Source organism: Carassius gibelio, chromosome A8 (genome assembly GCF_023724105.1).
Source record: "Carassius gibelio isolate Cgi1373 ecotype wild population from Czech Republic chromosome A8, carGib1.2-hapl.c, whole genome shotgun sequence".
NCBI lineage: Eukaryota > Metazoa > Chordata > Actinopteri > Cypriniformes > Cyprinidae > Carassius > Carassius gibelio.
The window spans coordinates 25,431,679-25,449,811 of NC_068378.1; the positions used below are offsets into that span (position 1 = coordinate 25,431,679).

Below are 18,133 nucleotides of genomic sequence, written 5' to 3' on the forward strand. Positions count from 1 at the left end.
AATGCAGCTAAACAAATAGAAATATTAATTATCCTTTTTTATTTTGATTGACAATATTTTAAAACGAGTTTATTATTATTAGCTTTTTCAGTTTCAATTTTAACACTTTCGCTGCATTCCTCCTGATGGTGGCGCTGTTGCCGCGCTTTTGTGTCAACAGGAAAACGCTGACACAGAAAGCAGGAAGTGAAAAGCTGCTGATAAACACACAAGTCTTTTACTGTCTACGGTCTTAAAGGGCTGACATTTGAAAGAGAACTGTGTAGCTGACGGTGGAGGATTGACATATCATATAATCACAAATATCATACAGGTGTCTGAAATAGGTTGCCAAACGCCAATAAACACCAAAGAAGAAGAAGAAAAGGTGTCTGAAATGAAGGGCGCGCTGGAGCTGCTGCAGAGGGTGAGCGCGCACCCAGACGCGCGTTGCTGGTGCGTTGCGTGGAGCCCGTCGGGTAGTCTGCTCGCGTCCTGCGGCGGGGACCGCGCGATCAGAATTTGGGGTAAAGAAGGTAAAGAATAGAACGTCTATCAATATTAAGTTAATATGTACAGTGATGGACAAAAAGCAAATAATACAGGCTACGCAACAACACCCTACGCACTGCTTATACTATTTTACAATTTTTAGATTTTTCTTAATGTTTTTGATTGATGTCACACCAAAAGCGTATTTATATGATCAAAAGTTACACCAAAATATTCTTAAATATTATTACAGTATAAAATAAGTTCTATATATATATATAATTGTTATATGATCGATGTCTCACCTAAAGCGTATTTATATGATCAAAAGTCACACCAAAATATTCTTAAATATTATTACAGTATAAAATAATTGCTCTCTCTCTCTCTCTCTCTCTCATATATATATATATATATATATATATATATATATATATATATATATATATATATATATATATATATATATATATACTTTTTTTATTTAATTTATTAACATGACAACAAAGCTGAATTTTCCAGACACGTAGACTGGAGAAATGATGCTGAAAATTTAACTTTGACATCACATGAACAAAATGTAATTTTAAAATATATTCATATAGAAAACGGTTGTTTTAAATTATGACAATATTTTACAGTGTTCCTGTTTTTACTGTATTGAATAAATATAGTCTTGGTGAACATCTTTCTTCTTTCAAAACAAAAACAAAAAATTTTTTTTAATTATTCCAAACTCTTATTTAATTTTTCTTGTTTGTGTCTTACGTGTCTGATGTTTATTCTCAGGGGACAGTTGGGAGTGTAAGTGTGTCCTGGCCGATGGACACCAGCGTACGGTCAGAAAGGTGGCCTGGTCTCCCTGCGGGAAATATCTGGCATCAGCCAGCTTTGATGCCACAACATGCATCTGGAAGAAGACGAATGATGATTTTGAGGTAACATCATAGTTTCAGACCCTTTTAAAAATCTAGGATGTGACATCATTAACATCTTGTCTGACTGACATGCCCGTCATGTGTGTGTTTACAGTCCCTGACAGTGTTAGAAGGTCATGAGAATGAGGTCAAGTGTGTGGCCTGGGCTCCGTCTGGAAGCTTACTAGCCACCTGCAGCAGAGACAAAAGTGTTTGGATCTGGGAAGGTGTGTCAGGAATGAATAGTGTCTCTATAGCAAAAATACAAACCTTTTTATCATTTAGAATGACAAAAGCTTCCTGTAGTGTCTTGACTTATAGTTATTATTAAGATTACAATCATTTGTGTTAAACTCTTTATTTTCCTTCTAGTGGACGAGGAGGATGATTATGAGTGTGTAAGTGTTGTGAATTCACACACGCAGGACGTGAAACATGTCGTTTGGCACCCAACGCAGGAGGTATAAAATCCACAAACGTCTTATCCGAAACTCTCATTCTTAACATTTTCACACACATAAAGACCAGCCGTTTTTCTAAAGGTGAAACTGATGTTGTTTTGCAGCTTCTCGCTTCAGCCAGTTATGACAACAAAGTGTGTATTTATAAAGAGGAGGATGATGACTGGGAATGTAGAGCCACCTTAGAGGGTCACGAATCCACGGTTTGGAGTCTGGCCTTTGACCCTGAGGGACAGAGATTGGCGTCTTGTAGCGATGATCGTACCGTGAAGATCTGGAAGCAGTCGACGGCTGGAGATGGTAAGAGAGAGTGTTAGGATTTTACTCCATATTGCTATTTAAGTGTGTAATTCTTGGCTCAGCTGTGATGGGGATTTTGTCGCAGGTTCATCGGTTGAGTCCTGGAAGTGTCTCTGTACCTTGTCTGGATTCCATGGAAGAACAATATATGATGTTGCATGGTAAGATGCACTGTGTTAACTTTAAAGAAACACTCTACTATTTTTGAAAATAGGCTAATTTTCCAACTCTCCTAGAGTTAAAGTGTTGAGTTTTACCGTTTTTAAATCCATTCAGCCGATCTTCAGGTCTGGGAGTAGCATTTTTAGCTATTTAACCCTTTGGTCATTATTAAGCGAGATGCTTACTGTGGAAAATGAGCCTATGGCGTACGCTCTTCTGTATCAGCCACACCACAGGGATAGGTTTTTTACGTGCATTTATGCTTTGGTTTTGAAAGCATCGGCGCAGCACGGCTGACACAGAAGAGCGTCTGTCATCTGTGTACAGCCAAAGTCACAGCTCAGATTTGCCAAAATGGCACTACACTCATTTTTCTTCATTTTGACGTTCTCTCATGTTAGGTGTCGTCTGACCGGTGCTTTGGCCACAGCATGTGGCGATGACGGAGTCCGAGTATTCAAAGAAGACCCCACCGCTGACCCAGAGCAGCCCGTCTTCTTCATGTCAGCCCATGTGCCCAAAGCCCACAGTCAGGACGTCAACTGCGTGTCCTGGAACCCGAAGGAGGCGGGGCTTCTGGCCACCTGCAGTGACAACGGAGAGTTTGCCATCTGGAAGTACAGCTCTGATTCCTGAGCTGGAGAATGACACTCGATCAAACAAGAGCGCTGAAGTTGTCTCCTGGCTCATAATGGGGAACAGTAGCTGTTCTTATTCTGAGTCTGTTGGTAGGAATGGATCGAAAGACAATACACTTTTTAACTCGTCTCATTCTCTGCTAGTGTTTTTGATGGGTCAGTTGTAATTTATCAGAATTTCTTTTAACAGTATGGATTTATTTTAGCATTATCTGTGGCTTAAATTACCTTCAGTGCTTTAATTAAATAAAGCTTCTTTATGCTCAAGATAAAACATCCAAATTTTTCTTTTTATCATGTCCCAGAACCATCAGTTTAGATTGTATTAAATTCTTACATTCATCTTTAATAGTTGTGTTAAAGTGATGTTCCACTTTTAATAGATCTTAGTCAGGGTTAATGTTTATTTTATTTATTTTTAGGGGAAAGAAAGTGAGGCTGTGAGGGGTTAAACTGAAGTACAGTGTTTTCAGTGGATTGAACTGTTCTTTAACAACATGCTGATTTTGGAAAAAAAATATTTTCAGTAAGCAAAAGCTCTAGGACCGTCATGTATTGCGTGACATTGTAAAGACTAAGTCTGTCTTTCACAGCCTCATTTTCAATGATTTTCAATGAAATATGGTGTCTAACCCGACTAAGATGTAAACAAGTTAAAACACACCATGATAAAATCATAATAGATGTTTATGGGGAATTTGTGAAGCTTCAAATGTAAATATGCCAGTTTTTAAGTGCTTTTCTTTCCAAAAATTAGTTTGAGCTGTAAAATATCCTTTTCGCAGTGTAATTTCTACTTCTGAGTTACTGACAAAATATTGTATATTTTAGCAATTGTATCACGAGCTGGCGTTTAAAAATGTCTTGTGGTTATGCTTTCACTTAAACGGTGTTGATTGCAAACGGATTAGTTCACCCAATATGAATCGACTCATTCTTAGGCCATCCAAGATGTAAATGAGTTTGTTTCTTCACCAGATCAGATTTAGAGAAATGTAGCATGACTTGCTCACCAATGTATCCTCTGCAGTGAATGGGTGCCATCAGAATAAGAGTCCAAACAGCTGATAAAAACATCACAATAATCCACTACTAATCTATATGACAATGTCTTTCCCATTTAAAATGCTTCTTTTCACAGGTATTAACTGATAGACTCGAGTGGTGAGGATTAGTGATGTTTCTCGTTCTAACGGCACCCATCCACTGGTGAGCAAGTGATGGAATACTACATTTCTCCAAATCTGTTCCCGTGAATGAAGAAACAAACTACATCTGGGATGGCTTGAGGTTGTAAATTGAGCAAATTTTCATTTTTGGGTGAACTATTCTATTAAGTCATATGAACTAATGATGTCACGTTTCATAAAACTCTTACAAAAATACATTGCTCGAAGTATGAAGCAGAAGGTGCATGATAAAAACTCATCCTGGAGTAAATAAAGAACAAGTCTTATGAATTGCAGGGAGATCTATTTATTTAAATAATTCAAAGTATTATGCATTTAAATGTTACTGAACAAGTGTTTGGTCACTGTTTTGTGTTTTCTAATATATGAAAAAAGAGGGGATTCAGTACACCAAACAATTTGTAAAACATCATTTGTTATGTGCAGAGAAACATCAGTCAGGTCCTAATGGAAATCCAGATGTGTGTCATCAAATAACTGTCTATGTTGAGAGTATGGTATTTCAAAAAGAGCACAGATAATCAAATAGTAGTTGAGTTTCTGTGTCCAGGCCGATAGTATGTGTGTAATCAGGGTTTTCGGTCTTTCTTGCGAAGGGACTGTCCTTCCCCAGAAAAAGCAATGAAGTTACTGGCTGCATCATCCTGGAGACAAGAAAACATGATTAAAATCAGAAGAGATTTGCAAAACCTCTACTCCTTGTATAGCAGTGACAATTTACTTAATTTGTGAATGTAGAAATGTTGATTTGTTTAAATACTAAATATTATTTGATCCACTTACTGGTTCAGTTTTTCGGGGCTGTTGTCTGGAGTTACGGATGAAGGTGATCCTCCCGATTTTAAAATCATAGTTAGGAATTCCTCTGTATAAAATATATATGAAAAGAAAAATAGCAATTAAATGAAAGTTCAGCTTAGATGATGAGAATGAGAGATGGCGGGTGGGTACCGTTTGATGTCACTGGGATCGAGGGGTGCTGGACTCGGCTCAATGCCTTTCTTCTTCCCATCTAGACGATTCCCAGAACCGGTAAAGGCCTGTGGAGGAAAACACCAAGATATTATTCAAAGTGAACAAGTCTTAATTCTATCAAGGTAACATTTTATTTCATAACATATATGAACATGCATGAGACTGGAGTAATTAAAATCATTGTTTGACTTACTCTGAAACCCATGTCCATCTCATAGTTACTTGGATCCGTATCCTCTTCCTAACGCAGAATGGTAAACGCGAGCATTAAAAATAACATGCATGTGAATTAGAATCATAATATTGTGCTGTAGTGTGATGTAAAGGATTTCTGTTTGTCAGAACATACTGTTGGTTCTTCAGGACGCTGCATGTATCTCTCTGGTTCTTTGTATCCAAGAGGAGCATCAAAGTCCACCTGAAAGACAAACATTGTGGAATTAGAGATACACTGATGTATTCAGTAAGTGTAGAGCACCATTCAAAAGCTTGGGTCAGTAAGATTGTTTTGTTGGTTTGTTTATTTAAGTCATCTGCTCACCAGGGCTGCATTCATTTGATAAAAAACACAGTAAATTCAGTAAGCTGAAATATTATTAAATTTGGAAATAACTGTTTTCTAAATATATTTTAAAATGCAATTTATTTCTGTGAAGTCAAAGCAGAATTTTCAGCATCATTCCTCCAGTCTTCTGTGTCACGTGATCTTCAGAAATCATTCTAATATGTTGATTTGCTGCTCGAGAAACACTTTTTATTATCAAAAACAGTTGAGCTACTTCATATTTTTGTGGAACTGTGATCCATTTTCTTTAATGAATGGAAAGTTCAAAAGAACAGCTTTATTTGAAATAGAAATCTATGAAATAGAAATACATGTCTTAACATAACAATTTTAGTTAATTTAATGCATCCTTGTTAAATAAAACTATTAACTTATTTTTTTCAAGTCCTACTGACCCAAACATTTTGATCAGTAGTTTATATCAGGTATATAGCATATCAGGTATTATTGTGTGCTCGTATATTATGTGAACCGTGTAAAAACAAGCATCCCTACATTCATGTCACACTCAATGATGGACACTGCCTTGTCTGGTTTGGTTTCCATGACACGTAACTCATAAATCTGGAAGACAGAAATTTCTGGTTTAGTGCAGTAGGGTTTTTACCACATATATCATTACACTGAGTAACAGATATAATCACCTTTTCATTATAATTGATAGCGATCACGTCTCCTGTGGTCAAACAGGCGAAATTCCTCAAAGCGTTCTCTAGTCTGAAAAAAAAGAAAGAACATTTTTAATAAACCAGAACATTCAGATTTAGATATTAGTTGTTACAAAGTTAAATATATAAATAGTTTTGTGTAAAAAGTGCACGGTATGTTAACATACACAGCTTTAGGATTTGTGATATCCAGGAAATCTGGACTCTGCGGCTGGAATTTGGAGTATGTGGCCACCATGAGATTCACACTCTCCACCTGGACCAAACCACCCTCCTCCAACAACAAGTTCTGCATCATCTGAGGACAAAATCAAACCAGTAATGTGTCAAAAGCAAAGAGCCTGCGAGATCCAGTACGAGTCGATCGGCTGTATGTGTTCTACCCAGTGAGGAAGGTAACAGATGCCTTCATCTGCCACAAACTCCAGAACACCGCAGTGTGTCATTCTGTCTGAATTCTTGTTAGTGAGTTTGAACAGCATGGGGTATGTGATGTTAAGTCTGCCTGAAATGCAAACCACATAAGATAATCACCAGACATGATAAGAAATAAAAAATTTCATTTTTAATTAAATGCATGTAACTTACTTAGCTGGTCCAAAGCAGACGGGGGCATAATTACTGAAAGTACAAAATGATATCGGCATTAGTTTGGTGAAATGCAACCCAGAATCGACTAAATAAATTGTATTTCTATTAGTTTTGCTTGCGGTGTTGAAACAGCTTTACAGTATTATAGACCGTGACATACTCTTTCCTCCTTTCTCCACATCTGAACGGTCATTGGGTCCCGCCAGCATGGATACAGAATAACACCGGTACTGAGTGGAGAAACGGTTCTGGAAAACCCGGCCCACATGGGGCTCAAACATGTTGAAGGAAAACTGATGGTAGAGGGAGAGAGGGTTAAAATAGACTAAACACAAACTTTGAGTGTGTGTATATATACATATACATATATATATATATATACACACACACACACACACACTTGTATATATTATACATTTATAATTAGACCAAGAGTTTAAGATCAAATAATAACAAATGCAATAATGCTGCAACTTTTACTGCTAGACTTCTATGATATTCTCTCCTTATGCTAAAATGTTTATGTATCAAAAAAAAACTTCTGTTTCATGAATAAATGTAAATCTAATTTCAACAAATATCCAATCTCGTGATTTCTGCTACAGTGACAGTGCAGCTTTCTATTGCTTTTAGCTTAGCATTAGCTAGCGAATACTTATAGGCATCACGATAAAAGGCGTCAGGCTAAAAGGCAGATTTAAAGGTATCTTAAAATCGATTACACACCATTTTAGCGCTTGATCTGCCTGACAGCAGAATATCAGCAATGATGAGAGAATACTGAAGACAGCTCCACACAAACGCAGCAGCTCTGCTTTCAGTGCGAAGTGCGAGCAGTAGGACGTGACGCAACAAAACAACAACGCGTCAAACCAAACTGTAGCAAATCACATCTCTCTTTCAAGCGTCGGTGCACGCCCTATACATGAAAATGGTTAAATTAACATGTAATAAAATAATTATGATAACTTCTCAATACATTTGCAAAATGTTTTTCTTTTTTAAAGAGATTTTAGTTTTTTTATTACCTTATTTTGTTTATTTGACTAGTTCTGTGTATAGGTATCTGATTGGACAGAAGAGCCTCCTGCTCTCGCACGCCATTGGCTATTGTGTCCATCTGTCACTCTCAAGTCGTTATTCGATTGGTTATTTCTGCAAAGGCGGGACTAAATGTGCAAGAAGCAAATTTGGCGCCACAGACGAAACACGGAAACCCTGAGTGGAAAACAACAAGGAGTTTGTTACAAACCGCGAACAAACTCAGAAGTTATAGTCTTGTTTTTATATTTTTACATTTTTTAAGCTTAATTTGAAACATGTTTGTGACCGATATTCGAAAGGAATTTTATGATGTTGTCGTTAATCAGGTGCGTGCTTGTGTTCGTTCAAGTCACAAAAACCGTTACTGTTAATATTTACTAAATAGCTAACGTTACTCGTTTTTTTAAAGTACTATTGATACTCCAATTAAATATTATAAAGTACGTATTAATTTGTAATATGTTAATACTGTATTTGATATGTTACTGCTTGTGTGTAACACGTGAAGTTCATAGTACGAACTCTTTACTTGCAGTTAAAATGCATAGGCCTATTCAGACACTATTTTGACTTTCTCATGGGTGTGTTTTTTCATCTTTCTTGTTTTTATATCATTAGAGAGTGGCCCTGTTCGTGTCTCCTGATATTGATGCTTTGTGTGCCTGTAAAGTTCTGCAGGTTAGTGATGCCATAAACTCGTGTGCTACAGTAACATTAAGAATGAATGTTATAATGTTACAACCTACACATGTACAAAGATATCCAAAAGGATCATTATGATGTAATGGTGCATAGAAGGAAGTATGATAAAGTGGTGTAGATATTCAGCTGGTTGTGAGAACATGTTAGAGATCACACATGGTTGGTTAGTCTGTTTAGAGCAGGGGTTTTCAATCTTTTAGATGTTTTGGATCGTCAATGTGTGGTAGACCCCATCTGAAAATTCGAAAGGATTCTATATATTTAAATATATAAAGACCTAAATAATACTGTGAAAATTATAAATAATATTCTAAAATATTTGTATTATTTTTCTACTTGTTTGATGTATTTAAAAAAAATTTAATACAATTTTAATCATTTAAAGCTGTTTTTTGTTTATTTGGTTATTATTTTAAGTCAAATGAGTTTATTTTAATCAAATCTCATTAAGTGTGTTTTAGGTTTAATTTTTTTTATTTTTTATTTTTTTTCTATGGACCCCCATTACTTTTTGGAGGTTGAAAAACCCCTGCTGTTTTGAAATTAACTATTTCACACAATATTTACTCAAGTGTTCAGCATTTTTAGTCAAAGTATTTGTCTGTGTCTATTCCATCCAGTCTTTATTTCACTGTGATCAAGTCCAGTATACTCTGGTTCCTGTGGCAGGATGGCAGGATTTGGGGACTGCCTTTATGGAGCATAAAGAACAGGTACCACTCAATGCTCTGCCATAAATGCTGTCCAATTTTCTGTTTTTAAAACCCAGACTGTTTTAGACTGTTACTTGGTTAGGAGTCCTCAGCTTTTGAGTCTAATCTAAAAGCAATTGTTGTTTGTATCCGTGTGTTTCTTCTTCAAGTACCAGTACTTTGTTTTGATAAACTGTGGAGCAAATGTGGACCTGCTGGAGACCCTTCAGCCTGAGGAAGACTCAGTTTTCTTCATCTGTGACACACACCGACCTGTTGATGTGGTTAATGTCTATAATGACACACAGGTACAACTGTTCAGCACCTGAGTTCTGATGTGTCTTGTTGCAAGTATGCTTGATTTCTTGACTTGATCTGCAATAGATTAAGCTCCTGATAAAGCAAGATGACGACCTTGGTGTACCGTCCTACGATGACATCTTCCGTGATGATGAGGAGGACGAAGAAGGAGATGGCAATGATTCTGGAAATGAAAGTGATGGAAGCGCAGAGCCTTCTGGGAAACGAAGGCGTTATGATGAGGCATGTTTGTACATTCATATTCAGCCACACATATGAGTATGTGGATTATTTTTATATTCAGATCTTCTGATGTATGTATTAATCACTTCAGGATGCATTGGAAAGGAGAATAGAACGTCAACGGGCCAGACGGGAATGGGAAGCTCGAAGGTCATTTATTATCACTCCAAATTACACTTGCCAGTCCTGAGACATTTGTGTGTTAACTGCATTCTGAAGTGTGTTTGTGTTTGCAGGAGAGAGATTCTGTTTGATTACGAGCAGTATGAGTTTCATGGGACATCAGTGAGTAACTGTGATCATTTGACTATATAAAATATAATTTTTGCACTTGTGTATTTTGCTTTGAAACATGGATAAATATAACAATACATAGTGATTAACAGTCTTATTCACATGCATATGTTTTTATTAAAACTTTAATCAAATAATGCTATTTAGGACTTATGAATAAAAAAAAAAAACTGTTCAATTTTTGAAAACTTAAAACGTCTTCATTTTAATCAAATTTAAATAAAATCTTAATTATCATTTTAAGAGGTCTTAAATGTGGGTATGGAAAAATTAAAATCGTGATATCTAACTTTAAAAGGGTATGATTTAATTAAATGTAAGCATTGTACAGGCTCTTGGTTTCTGAGAAGTTCGCGGTCAATGAATACCAAACATTTATGCCAAGCAGTTGCTTATGATTAGGGGTGCTCCGATCACGATCGGCCGATCGTTAATGCGCATCTTGTCAGTAAAGCCGGTTCTCTAATCAGCGGTTAATTCCATCAGTTGCGTGATTTCACATAGAGCAGCTGTTACTATACAGAGCCGTTGTTAACTGAGAAGATGCGCCAATAAACGCTGAAAATGAACTGGATTTGCGCATCTTCTCTATTAACAATGACTCTGTGTAGTAACAGCTCCTCTATGTGAAATCACGCACCTGATGGAATTAACCGCTGATTTGAGAACCGGCTTTACTGACGAGATGCGCATAACGATCGGCAGATCGTGATCGGAGCACCCCTACTTATGATCAAATGTTAATGAGTTATAACAGTGTTTGCTTTTTATGTTTACACTATAATATGTTGTAATAGTGCATTGTTTATCTTTTTAAACGAGAATCTGGTAGTAAAAGCATGTCTTGATTAGGGCTGTCACTTTTCTTTCAAAAATCGATTGCACAATCGATCGGACCAACCAAAAAAAGTTTCGAAAATGAAAATAGGGTATCGATTTTAACCAAATACGTACACTATTAATTTTAAACGAATTAAACAATTAAAAAATATAGATGTTACAAAACTCACAAACAAACATAAAAAAGAAAATAAAGAATTCCGAAAGTGCAGTATGCCTTGCGAAAGCTAGACAGAAAATACCAGCAAATTACACGCCTATAAGACCCAGTGACGACGAAAGCTGCGTCTTGTGCTACGTTCACACCAAATGCAAATAGAGCATCTGGCGCAAATTATTTCAATGTTAAGTCAATGTAAAGACGGGTCTCTTGTTTTCCTGTTCAATAAATTTGTAATGGCCCTAGCCTTTTTGCGCATTTCATTATGCCTTCCTAGTTCCTAGTGTTTGTTATTCTGCACGAAACTTCATGCCAATAAATAAGAAATACTGCTGGTTTGTGCGTTTCCAGTGCTATCTTTACGTTCGTCCGTTATTTGACGTTGAAAAAGGAAACATCTTTTTTTTTTAGACATGGAAAATCGATTTTACAATCGATTCAATTACCACTTATGTCTTAAAAATCAAAAATGAGTTTATTGTATAATTTTGTATCGTCAAAAGAGTACTTCTAAATATTTATAAATTTTTTTGTTTTACATAAATAGTCAATGTATCGGTGTTGAACGAACTAAATGTGAAAGCAATATTTTTCTAAAATTTATTTTATTTTCAGGCAGCACTGGTGATGTTTGAGCTGGCCTGGGTCATGTCTAAAGACACCAAAGACATGCTGTGGTGAGCTTCTTACTTTTTATTACCTCTTAAGTCACAGTAGAAAAAAATGATACAATTTGATGTAGGATTCACGTAAAAAAAAAAAAAAAAATCACATACAAATGACAGTTAACGCAATTAAATGCAAAATGCAATTACCTAGAAATATTAAAATAGTATTTCCTTATAAAATGTGTTGCAATAATCTGTTTATAACTTTGAAACACTATTTCTACAGTGTTTATTTGTTCTCTGAACTGAAACTCACTCTTTGATTGGCAGGTGGAGTGTCATTGGAGTGACAGATCAGTGGGTTCATGATAAAATCCCACAGTAAGAATTTTGCTCTTATCTTGGTTCGCCAAGATTAACATCTTTGAAACATCTGACTTCTCAAGCAGATGTTTTAAGTAACCTATGCATCTTTCTTAAACAGCATGAAATATGTGACAGACATCGCCACCCTTCAGCGCCACGTGTCCCGACACAACCATAGAAACGAGGATGAGGAGAACTCACTGTCCATCGACTGCATGAGGATCACCTTTGAATATGAGTATCCTTCTCCACATGATGTTTGATTTGTCGATTGAGTGTTTGAACAGAATGGTAGTGTACTGCTTGAAAACAGCTTGCTATATTGTTTCATGCAATGCATGCTTAATTTCAGTGATTGTCTTGTACTTTTGCACTTAATTTTGTGTAAAAATGCCTCCTCTTTTATATAATGACGTGGTCTGTGCTCTAACACACGAGGGTGTTCATGCATAGACCTAAGGTGAACAATATACATGCACATGCATGATGAAGAGCTCTGTGTAATGAGTGTGTTTGACCCTTGACCTCGTGTGTCAGTCTGAGGTTGGTGTTGTATCAGCACTGGTCTCTGTATGAGAGCATCTGTAACTCCTCCTACACATCCTGCAGCTTTAAACTCTGGTCCATCAACGGACAGAAAAAACTCCAAGAGTTCCTGGCAGACATGGGGTGAGTGGACTGATTTTATGACTTGATGCTCACAGAAATACTTGGGTTTAATGGTGTAAACCATTTCAGTGTTTCTGCTAAAGCAAAAATCCATGCATTACGGTAATTTTATCACATTTATGGTATATTGTTTCCTTGTTTATCATGATAAAATCTTGCATGGCCTCCAAAAACGTACTGTTTTTATGTAATAGCAGCATGAAATATGATTGAAATTTGATGTTTTTCAAAAGTTAATAAGTTTTGTAACTCAAGTTTTACTCACCCTAAGTTCGTCCATGATGTAGATGAATTTGTTTCTTCATCAGAACAGATTTGGATAAATGTGCATTGCATCACTTGCTAACCATTGATGCTCTGCAGTGAATGGGTGCCGTCAGAATGAGAGCTGATGAAAACATCACAATAATCCTTAAGTAATCCACAACACATCAGTCCATCAATTAACATCTTGTGAATCAAAAAGCTGTATTTTTTTTTAAAGAAACAAATAAATTTTGGGGGGCTAAAATAATTCATCCTAGCCATAATATTGCTTTCTCCAAAAAGTAATCTTATCTGAATCAGGAGAAAAATATGAACAGATCAAGTACTGTTTACAAGCAAAAACAGTCTAAACAAAATGTTGGTGGATTTTGAAGTGAGCGAGACAACGGGAGAGAACTTCTTCACTGGAGGAAGTGTTATTATGGATTATGAGGGACTCCCATTTTATCCAGAAGCTGTGATTTTTAATGTTAAAACGCCTTGATGAATTTGTTTCTCACAAGCACTCACAAGACCATAATTGATGAACTGGAGTGGTGTGGATTATTGTGATGTTTTTATCAGCCGTTTGGCCCTCTCATTCCGACGGCACCCATTCACTGCAGAGCATCCATTGGTGAATAAGTGACGCTACATTTCTCCAAATCTGTTCTGATGAAGAAACAAACTCCTCTACATCCCTAGGGTGAGGATGTGTTCAGGAAGATGTCATTTTGGTTGAACTATTTCTTTAATGCTCAAAATTTGATTCTGGCTGTTTTACAGTTTGGTGCATCCAATCACATTTTAGGGTTAGAAATATAATTTTAATAATAATTTTTCCCCCAGACTCCCACTCAAGCAGGTGCGGCAGAAGTTTAACTGTATGGATATGACGATTAAAGAGAACCTGCGTGAAGTAATCGAGGAATCAGCCAATAAATTCAGGTGAGAGAGAGTCAGAAGTAAGATTGCACTTGCAGTAGTCAGGATCTGTCATGTTTAAACTTTTACTTGGCTTCTTCCACCTCAGCATGAAAGACATCCGTGTGCAGACGTTCGCCGTAAACTTTGGCTTTAAGAACCGGTTCCTGGCCAGTGATGTAGTTCACGCTGCGGCTGCTCTGCTGGAGAACGTGGAGAAGGATGAAACGTCAGCGGACAACTTCATCAAAGCTCTGGACTGTCTGTCCAGGTATGAAGCAGGGTTTTATAGTTCTAGTTATTTTTATAGATGTTGTAAAGTGTCAGTATGGTTTCTTAATGGCAGTTTTTACTCTCTTTTCTCATGGGTGACTCTGCAGGAGCAATCTAGAGAGGTTGCATTTGGGCATTGATCTGGCCAAGAAGAAACTGAAGGCCATTCAGCAGACCGTGGCGAGCTGCATCTGCACCAACCTCATTCTCTCACAGGGGCCTTTCCTCTATTGTCATTTGCTGGAGGTATGGATAAAATCAGATCTCTTCAAGTTGACATTCATGGAGTGGAGCAAATTAATTATTTCGTTAACGAGTGATCCTCTGCTTCCTCTTTCCGGTTATAATAATCATGCCATTTCCATCTTAAAAGTTTTTGTTTTCCATCGGGAGACAATTTTTTTTGTTTTGCATCTTCATGATGGAAAAGTGAATCTTTCACTGCACGACTGTAGAGTTAAAAAATGATAAAGGCTTTAAAATAGTCTAAGTGTTTAGAAAATGTGCATCATAGATGACCTGCTCTCACAGGGTTAAGGGGGTCTCTTGTCACATTTTTCAAACATTATGAGTTTGCATCCATGTTCTCTGCAAGCACTGTGAGTTTGGGTCACTTGTAACATGCAAATGATAACATTATATGTTTTCTGTTGTTCTGTAAAATAAGATTTTTTTTCTTACTCTTCAAAACTCTTATTGTAATGCATTAGTATTATAACAATTGTTTTTTTATTATATAATAAAGTAAAAACTATTATTATCGTTAAACAGTCTTTTATAGTATAATCTTATTACTGTAGTAATGTTTATTTATTTTTGTAATTTAGTAAAATATCAACAAAATTGTTATTAATAATAATTAGGGCTGTGCAAAAAATCGAATGCAATTTTCATGCACATCTCATCAGTAAAGCACTCCTGTAATTAGAAGTATATCCCCAGCACGTGCGTTCGGATCAGGGTTACCTCCTGGAAACGTGATTGGGTTAGTTTTGGACTAGTTTTAAGAAGCAACTGGGAAGGATTTGTTGTGAAAACCTGGCAACCCTGATCTGAACGCACGTGCTTGACAGCAGCGTCTTTACTGATGAGATGTGCATGAAAATCGCATTCGATTTTTTGCACAGCCCTATTAATAATAGATCTTAAAGATGCATTACACACACACAAAATTAATTATACTAAAATATATGAATTAGTTAATTATTTATAATTATAGAAAATTATTACTATTTAATCTTTAACTCAGCCCACTTCTCGTGTTACACAAAACAAAATTAAATTTTGTAATGGTATGAGGGTGAATAAATAATGACAGTTGTCTGTAATTCCTTTTGTTGTGTTATTGTGTATCCAATTGATTTATTTTTGTCCTGTTTGTAGGGAACACCAGATGTGAAGCTGTTTTCTAAACCTCTGGCTCTGACCCTTCTCTGCAAATATCTGCTCAAAGCATTCGTCTGCTCCGTAAGTACAACCCTGAATGAAAGCAGTCATTTGTTGTGATGTGTCTGTGGAGTTTGTCAGCAGTCACATTAAGAACGGTAAGCACATGGCAGTTCTCCTGTGTATGTTTTTGTTAGACGAGGAACAAGCGCTGTAAGATTCTTCCATTGATCATGGCGGCTCCTCTGGATGTGGAGAAGGGAACTGTGATCGTCCTGGGAATTCCACCAGAATCGGAAACCTCAGACAAGAAAAAGTGAGTTTGTTTCATGCAGAGATGTTACATTCGCCAGTTGGATCATGTTAAAACGACGATTTTTCATTTCCTTTAAGTTTCTTTGGCCGGGCTTTTGAAAAGGCAGCTGAGAGCACCAGCTCCAGAACTCTGCACGATCATTTCGACACTTCAGGTACGTCACTGCAGCGCAGCATCATGGGCTGTGATCGAGCACAGCACAAATCAACCACTAGAGGACAGAGCGGATCAGAGCTTCTGTAACATCTGTCTGCTCTGACCACTGCTGTGTGTGTGTGTGTGTGTGTCTAGAGTTTGGATATCAATTTGCAGTGAGTAGTAAATATTTCTGAAGAGATTAAGAAAAGGAATAAGTAGGAAGCAATTACAATTACATTAACTTCCGCTCAAACTATAATGATTTCAACTTGACCCTCGGGTTATGGATAGCCATATAAAAGAACTATTAGTGCTGACAAAAAAAGTTTAGCAGCAGCACCAGCTCTTAAAGCAGCCAAAATAAACTAATAACAACTGCTGTAATGTATTTTCATCAAAGAACAAAAGAAAAGAGCAAATGAGTAACTGTAGCTTTAAAGGATCCATCTATATTTAATTTAGAATTTAGTATATGATAACTTTATTTAATTTCTGTATATTTCCTACTTGCTGAAGGGCACAGGTAGCTAAGTATGACATTTATTATAATGGGTTTATGTGCAGATTGTCTTAAGTTCACTGAAATTGTAAGTTATTGTCCTGTATGTTGAATGACAGTTTCATAGAGACAACATTAGTATTGTTATTAGTGATACGCGCCTTCAGTCATAAAAAAGATGCTATTAAATATTAAAAATATAGTGTTCTTTGTTGTTTCTAAATTAATTTGAAGATTGAATGTGAAATTATTGCAATATAAAGGTATATTTAAAAACTTAATTGTTAGGTGTGATTAATCACGATTAATTTCAGGAATGTTTTTTTTTTCTTTGTTTTTATATCCACTGGCAGCACTAAAAACTATTTATAAAATTCACATTTGATAGTTGTATGGGTTTAATGCTCACCGGATGTGATTTATTACAGCGTGTCACACTACTGGACACCAGTGCCACACTTAATTTCAAAGCCAAATTTAAGCAATTCTACTTGTTAAGCTGAGGTATTGTAACCGAACAATTTGCAATAATTGTGCAATACTACCACTTAAGTTATTTAACATGCACATTCACTCGTTCTGCCAGAGTCTCGTAGATTTTTCCATCGTCTCCAGATGCACTCATGTGCATTTATCAACATGCCGCAACAGGTGATGTGAAGATCTCTCTCTCTTTCTCTCTCACACTCTCTGCAGTTATTGAGCTAAAGATGGAGGACAGAGGGAAGTTTCTGGATGCCCTCATCACCCTGTTGTCATAAAGGCCTACTGCATGCTGGGAATGACTATCAAACTACCCACAGAAACTCTGGACATGTATATGTGTGTGTTTTGAGTCTGCAAAGAGACTCCCTTCCACACGTCACTGTTACTCCACAAGTGAAATTTCACAGCCCTCGAGTAAACATGAGGTTAACGGTGTTCTCAGTCAGTGTGGTTCACTGACCTTCACCTTGACCTTTCTATCGTCTGAAGACTTCAGCTTAACCTCAGCGATCAGCTGGTGTTTTGGTCATGTGCTTCCAAACATTGTACAGGCCTGATTTAACTGTGTTTTGTGTCGTGTCACTTAGTATGTACTTGTGTGTGTTATATGTGGATTTAAATAAATGATTTCTATCATCTTTTGAACATCTAGTATTCAGCTTGACTTGCAATTCAATTATGGTTTCTTATTAGTTTTTATTTGTACATTTTAACAACTGTAAGATGATCAGTTGTCACTTTTATTATTATTCAGAAAGTTTGCCACATTTTACTTCCATATGTGATGATTGTGTGTGAAACATTTAATTTTTGTACATAGTTAATTGAAGAATCATGTCTTGAAAATGTTTTAAAAAATTAAAAGGCCCAGTGGTGTATAATGAATCAAAAAAAAAAAAAATTGAGCTTATTAAATTGATTACTTTTTATTGGATTTGTTTCTTACAAACACAGCTTTTCGCTTGAAGACTGCACTGACGGCACCCATTCACTGCAGAGCATCCATTGA

At 36.5% G+C, this 18,133-nt stretch overlaps 3 protein-coding genes across 3 annotated transcripts; 2 read left to right on the plus strand and 1 right to left on the minus strand.

Moving 5' to 3' along the window:
* Positions 1-177: 177 nt before the first annotated feature.
* Positions 178-4,409, plus strand: LOC128019000 (probable cytosolic iron-sulfur protein assembly protein ciao1). Its single transcript, XM_052604938.1, has 7 exons — positions 178-515; positions 1,261-1,409; positions 1,504-1,615; positions 1,761-1,849; positions 1,954-2,149; positions 2,235-2,310; positions 2,713-4,409. Exons 1-7 carry the CDS (start codon positions 377-379, stop codon positions 2,945-2,947), a joined length of 996 nt encoding a protein of 331 aa, XP_052460898.1. The 5' UTR covers positions 178-376; the 3' UTR covers positions 2,948-4,409.
* ufd1l (ubiquitin recognition factor in ER associated degradation 1) lies at positions 4,410-7,830 on the minus strand. Its single transcript, XM_052604939.1, has 12 exons — positions 7,665-7,830; positions 7,099-7,231; positions 6,936-6,968; positions 6,731-6,852; positions 6,515-6,645; positions 6,324-6,396; positions 6,175-6,243; positions 5,464-5,532; positions 5,308-5,355; positions 5,091-5,179; positions 4,923-5,004; positions 4,410-4,783 (listed from the first exon to the last, which is right to left on the minus strand). Exons 1-12 carry the CDS (start codon positions 7,665-7,667, stop codon positions 4,709-4,711), a joined length of 927 nt encoding a protein of 308 aa, XP_052460899.1. The 5' UTR covers positions 7,668-7,830; the 3' UTR covers positions 4,410-4,708.
* A 277-nt stretch (positions 7,831-8,107) lies between these two features.
* Positions 8,108-17,769, plus strand: cdc45 (CDC45 cell division cycle 45 homolog (S. cerevisiae)). Its single transcript, XM_052604922.1, has 18 exons — positions 8,108-8,308; positions 8,601-8,660; positions 9,305-9,397; positions 9,547-9,684; positions 9,761-9,919; positions 10,011-10,069; positions 10,156-10,204; positions 11,829-11,890; positions 12,152-12,202; positions 12,306-12,425; positions 12,725-12,856; positions 13,952-14,050; positions 14,136-14,297; positions 14,407-14,545; positions 15,683-15,766; positions 15,883-16,001; positions 16,079-16,155; positions 17,335-17,769. Exons 1-18 carry the CDS (start codon positions 8,258-8,260, stop codon positions 17,397-17,399), a joined length of 1,719 nt encoding a protein of 572 aa, XP_052460882.1. The 5' UTR covers positions 8,108-8,257; the 3' UTR covers positions 17,400-17,769.
* Positions 17,770-18,133: the final 364 nt, after the last annotated feature.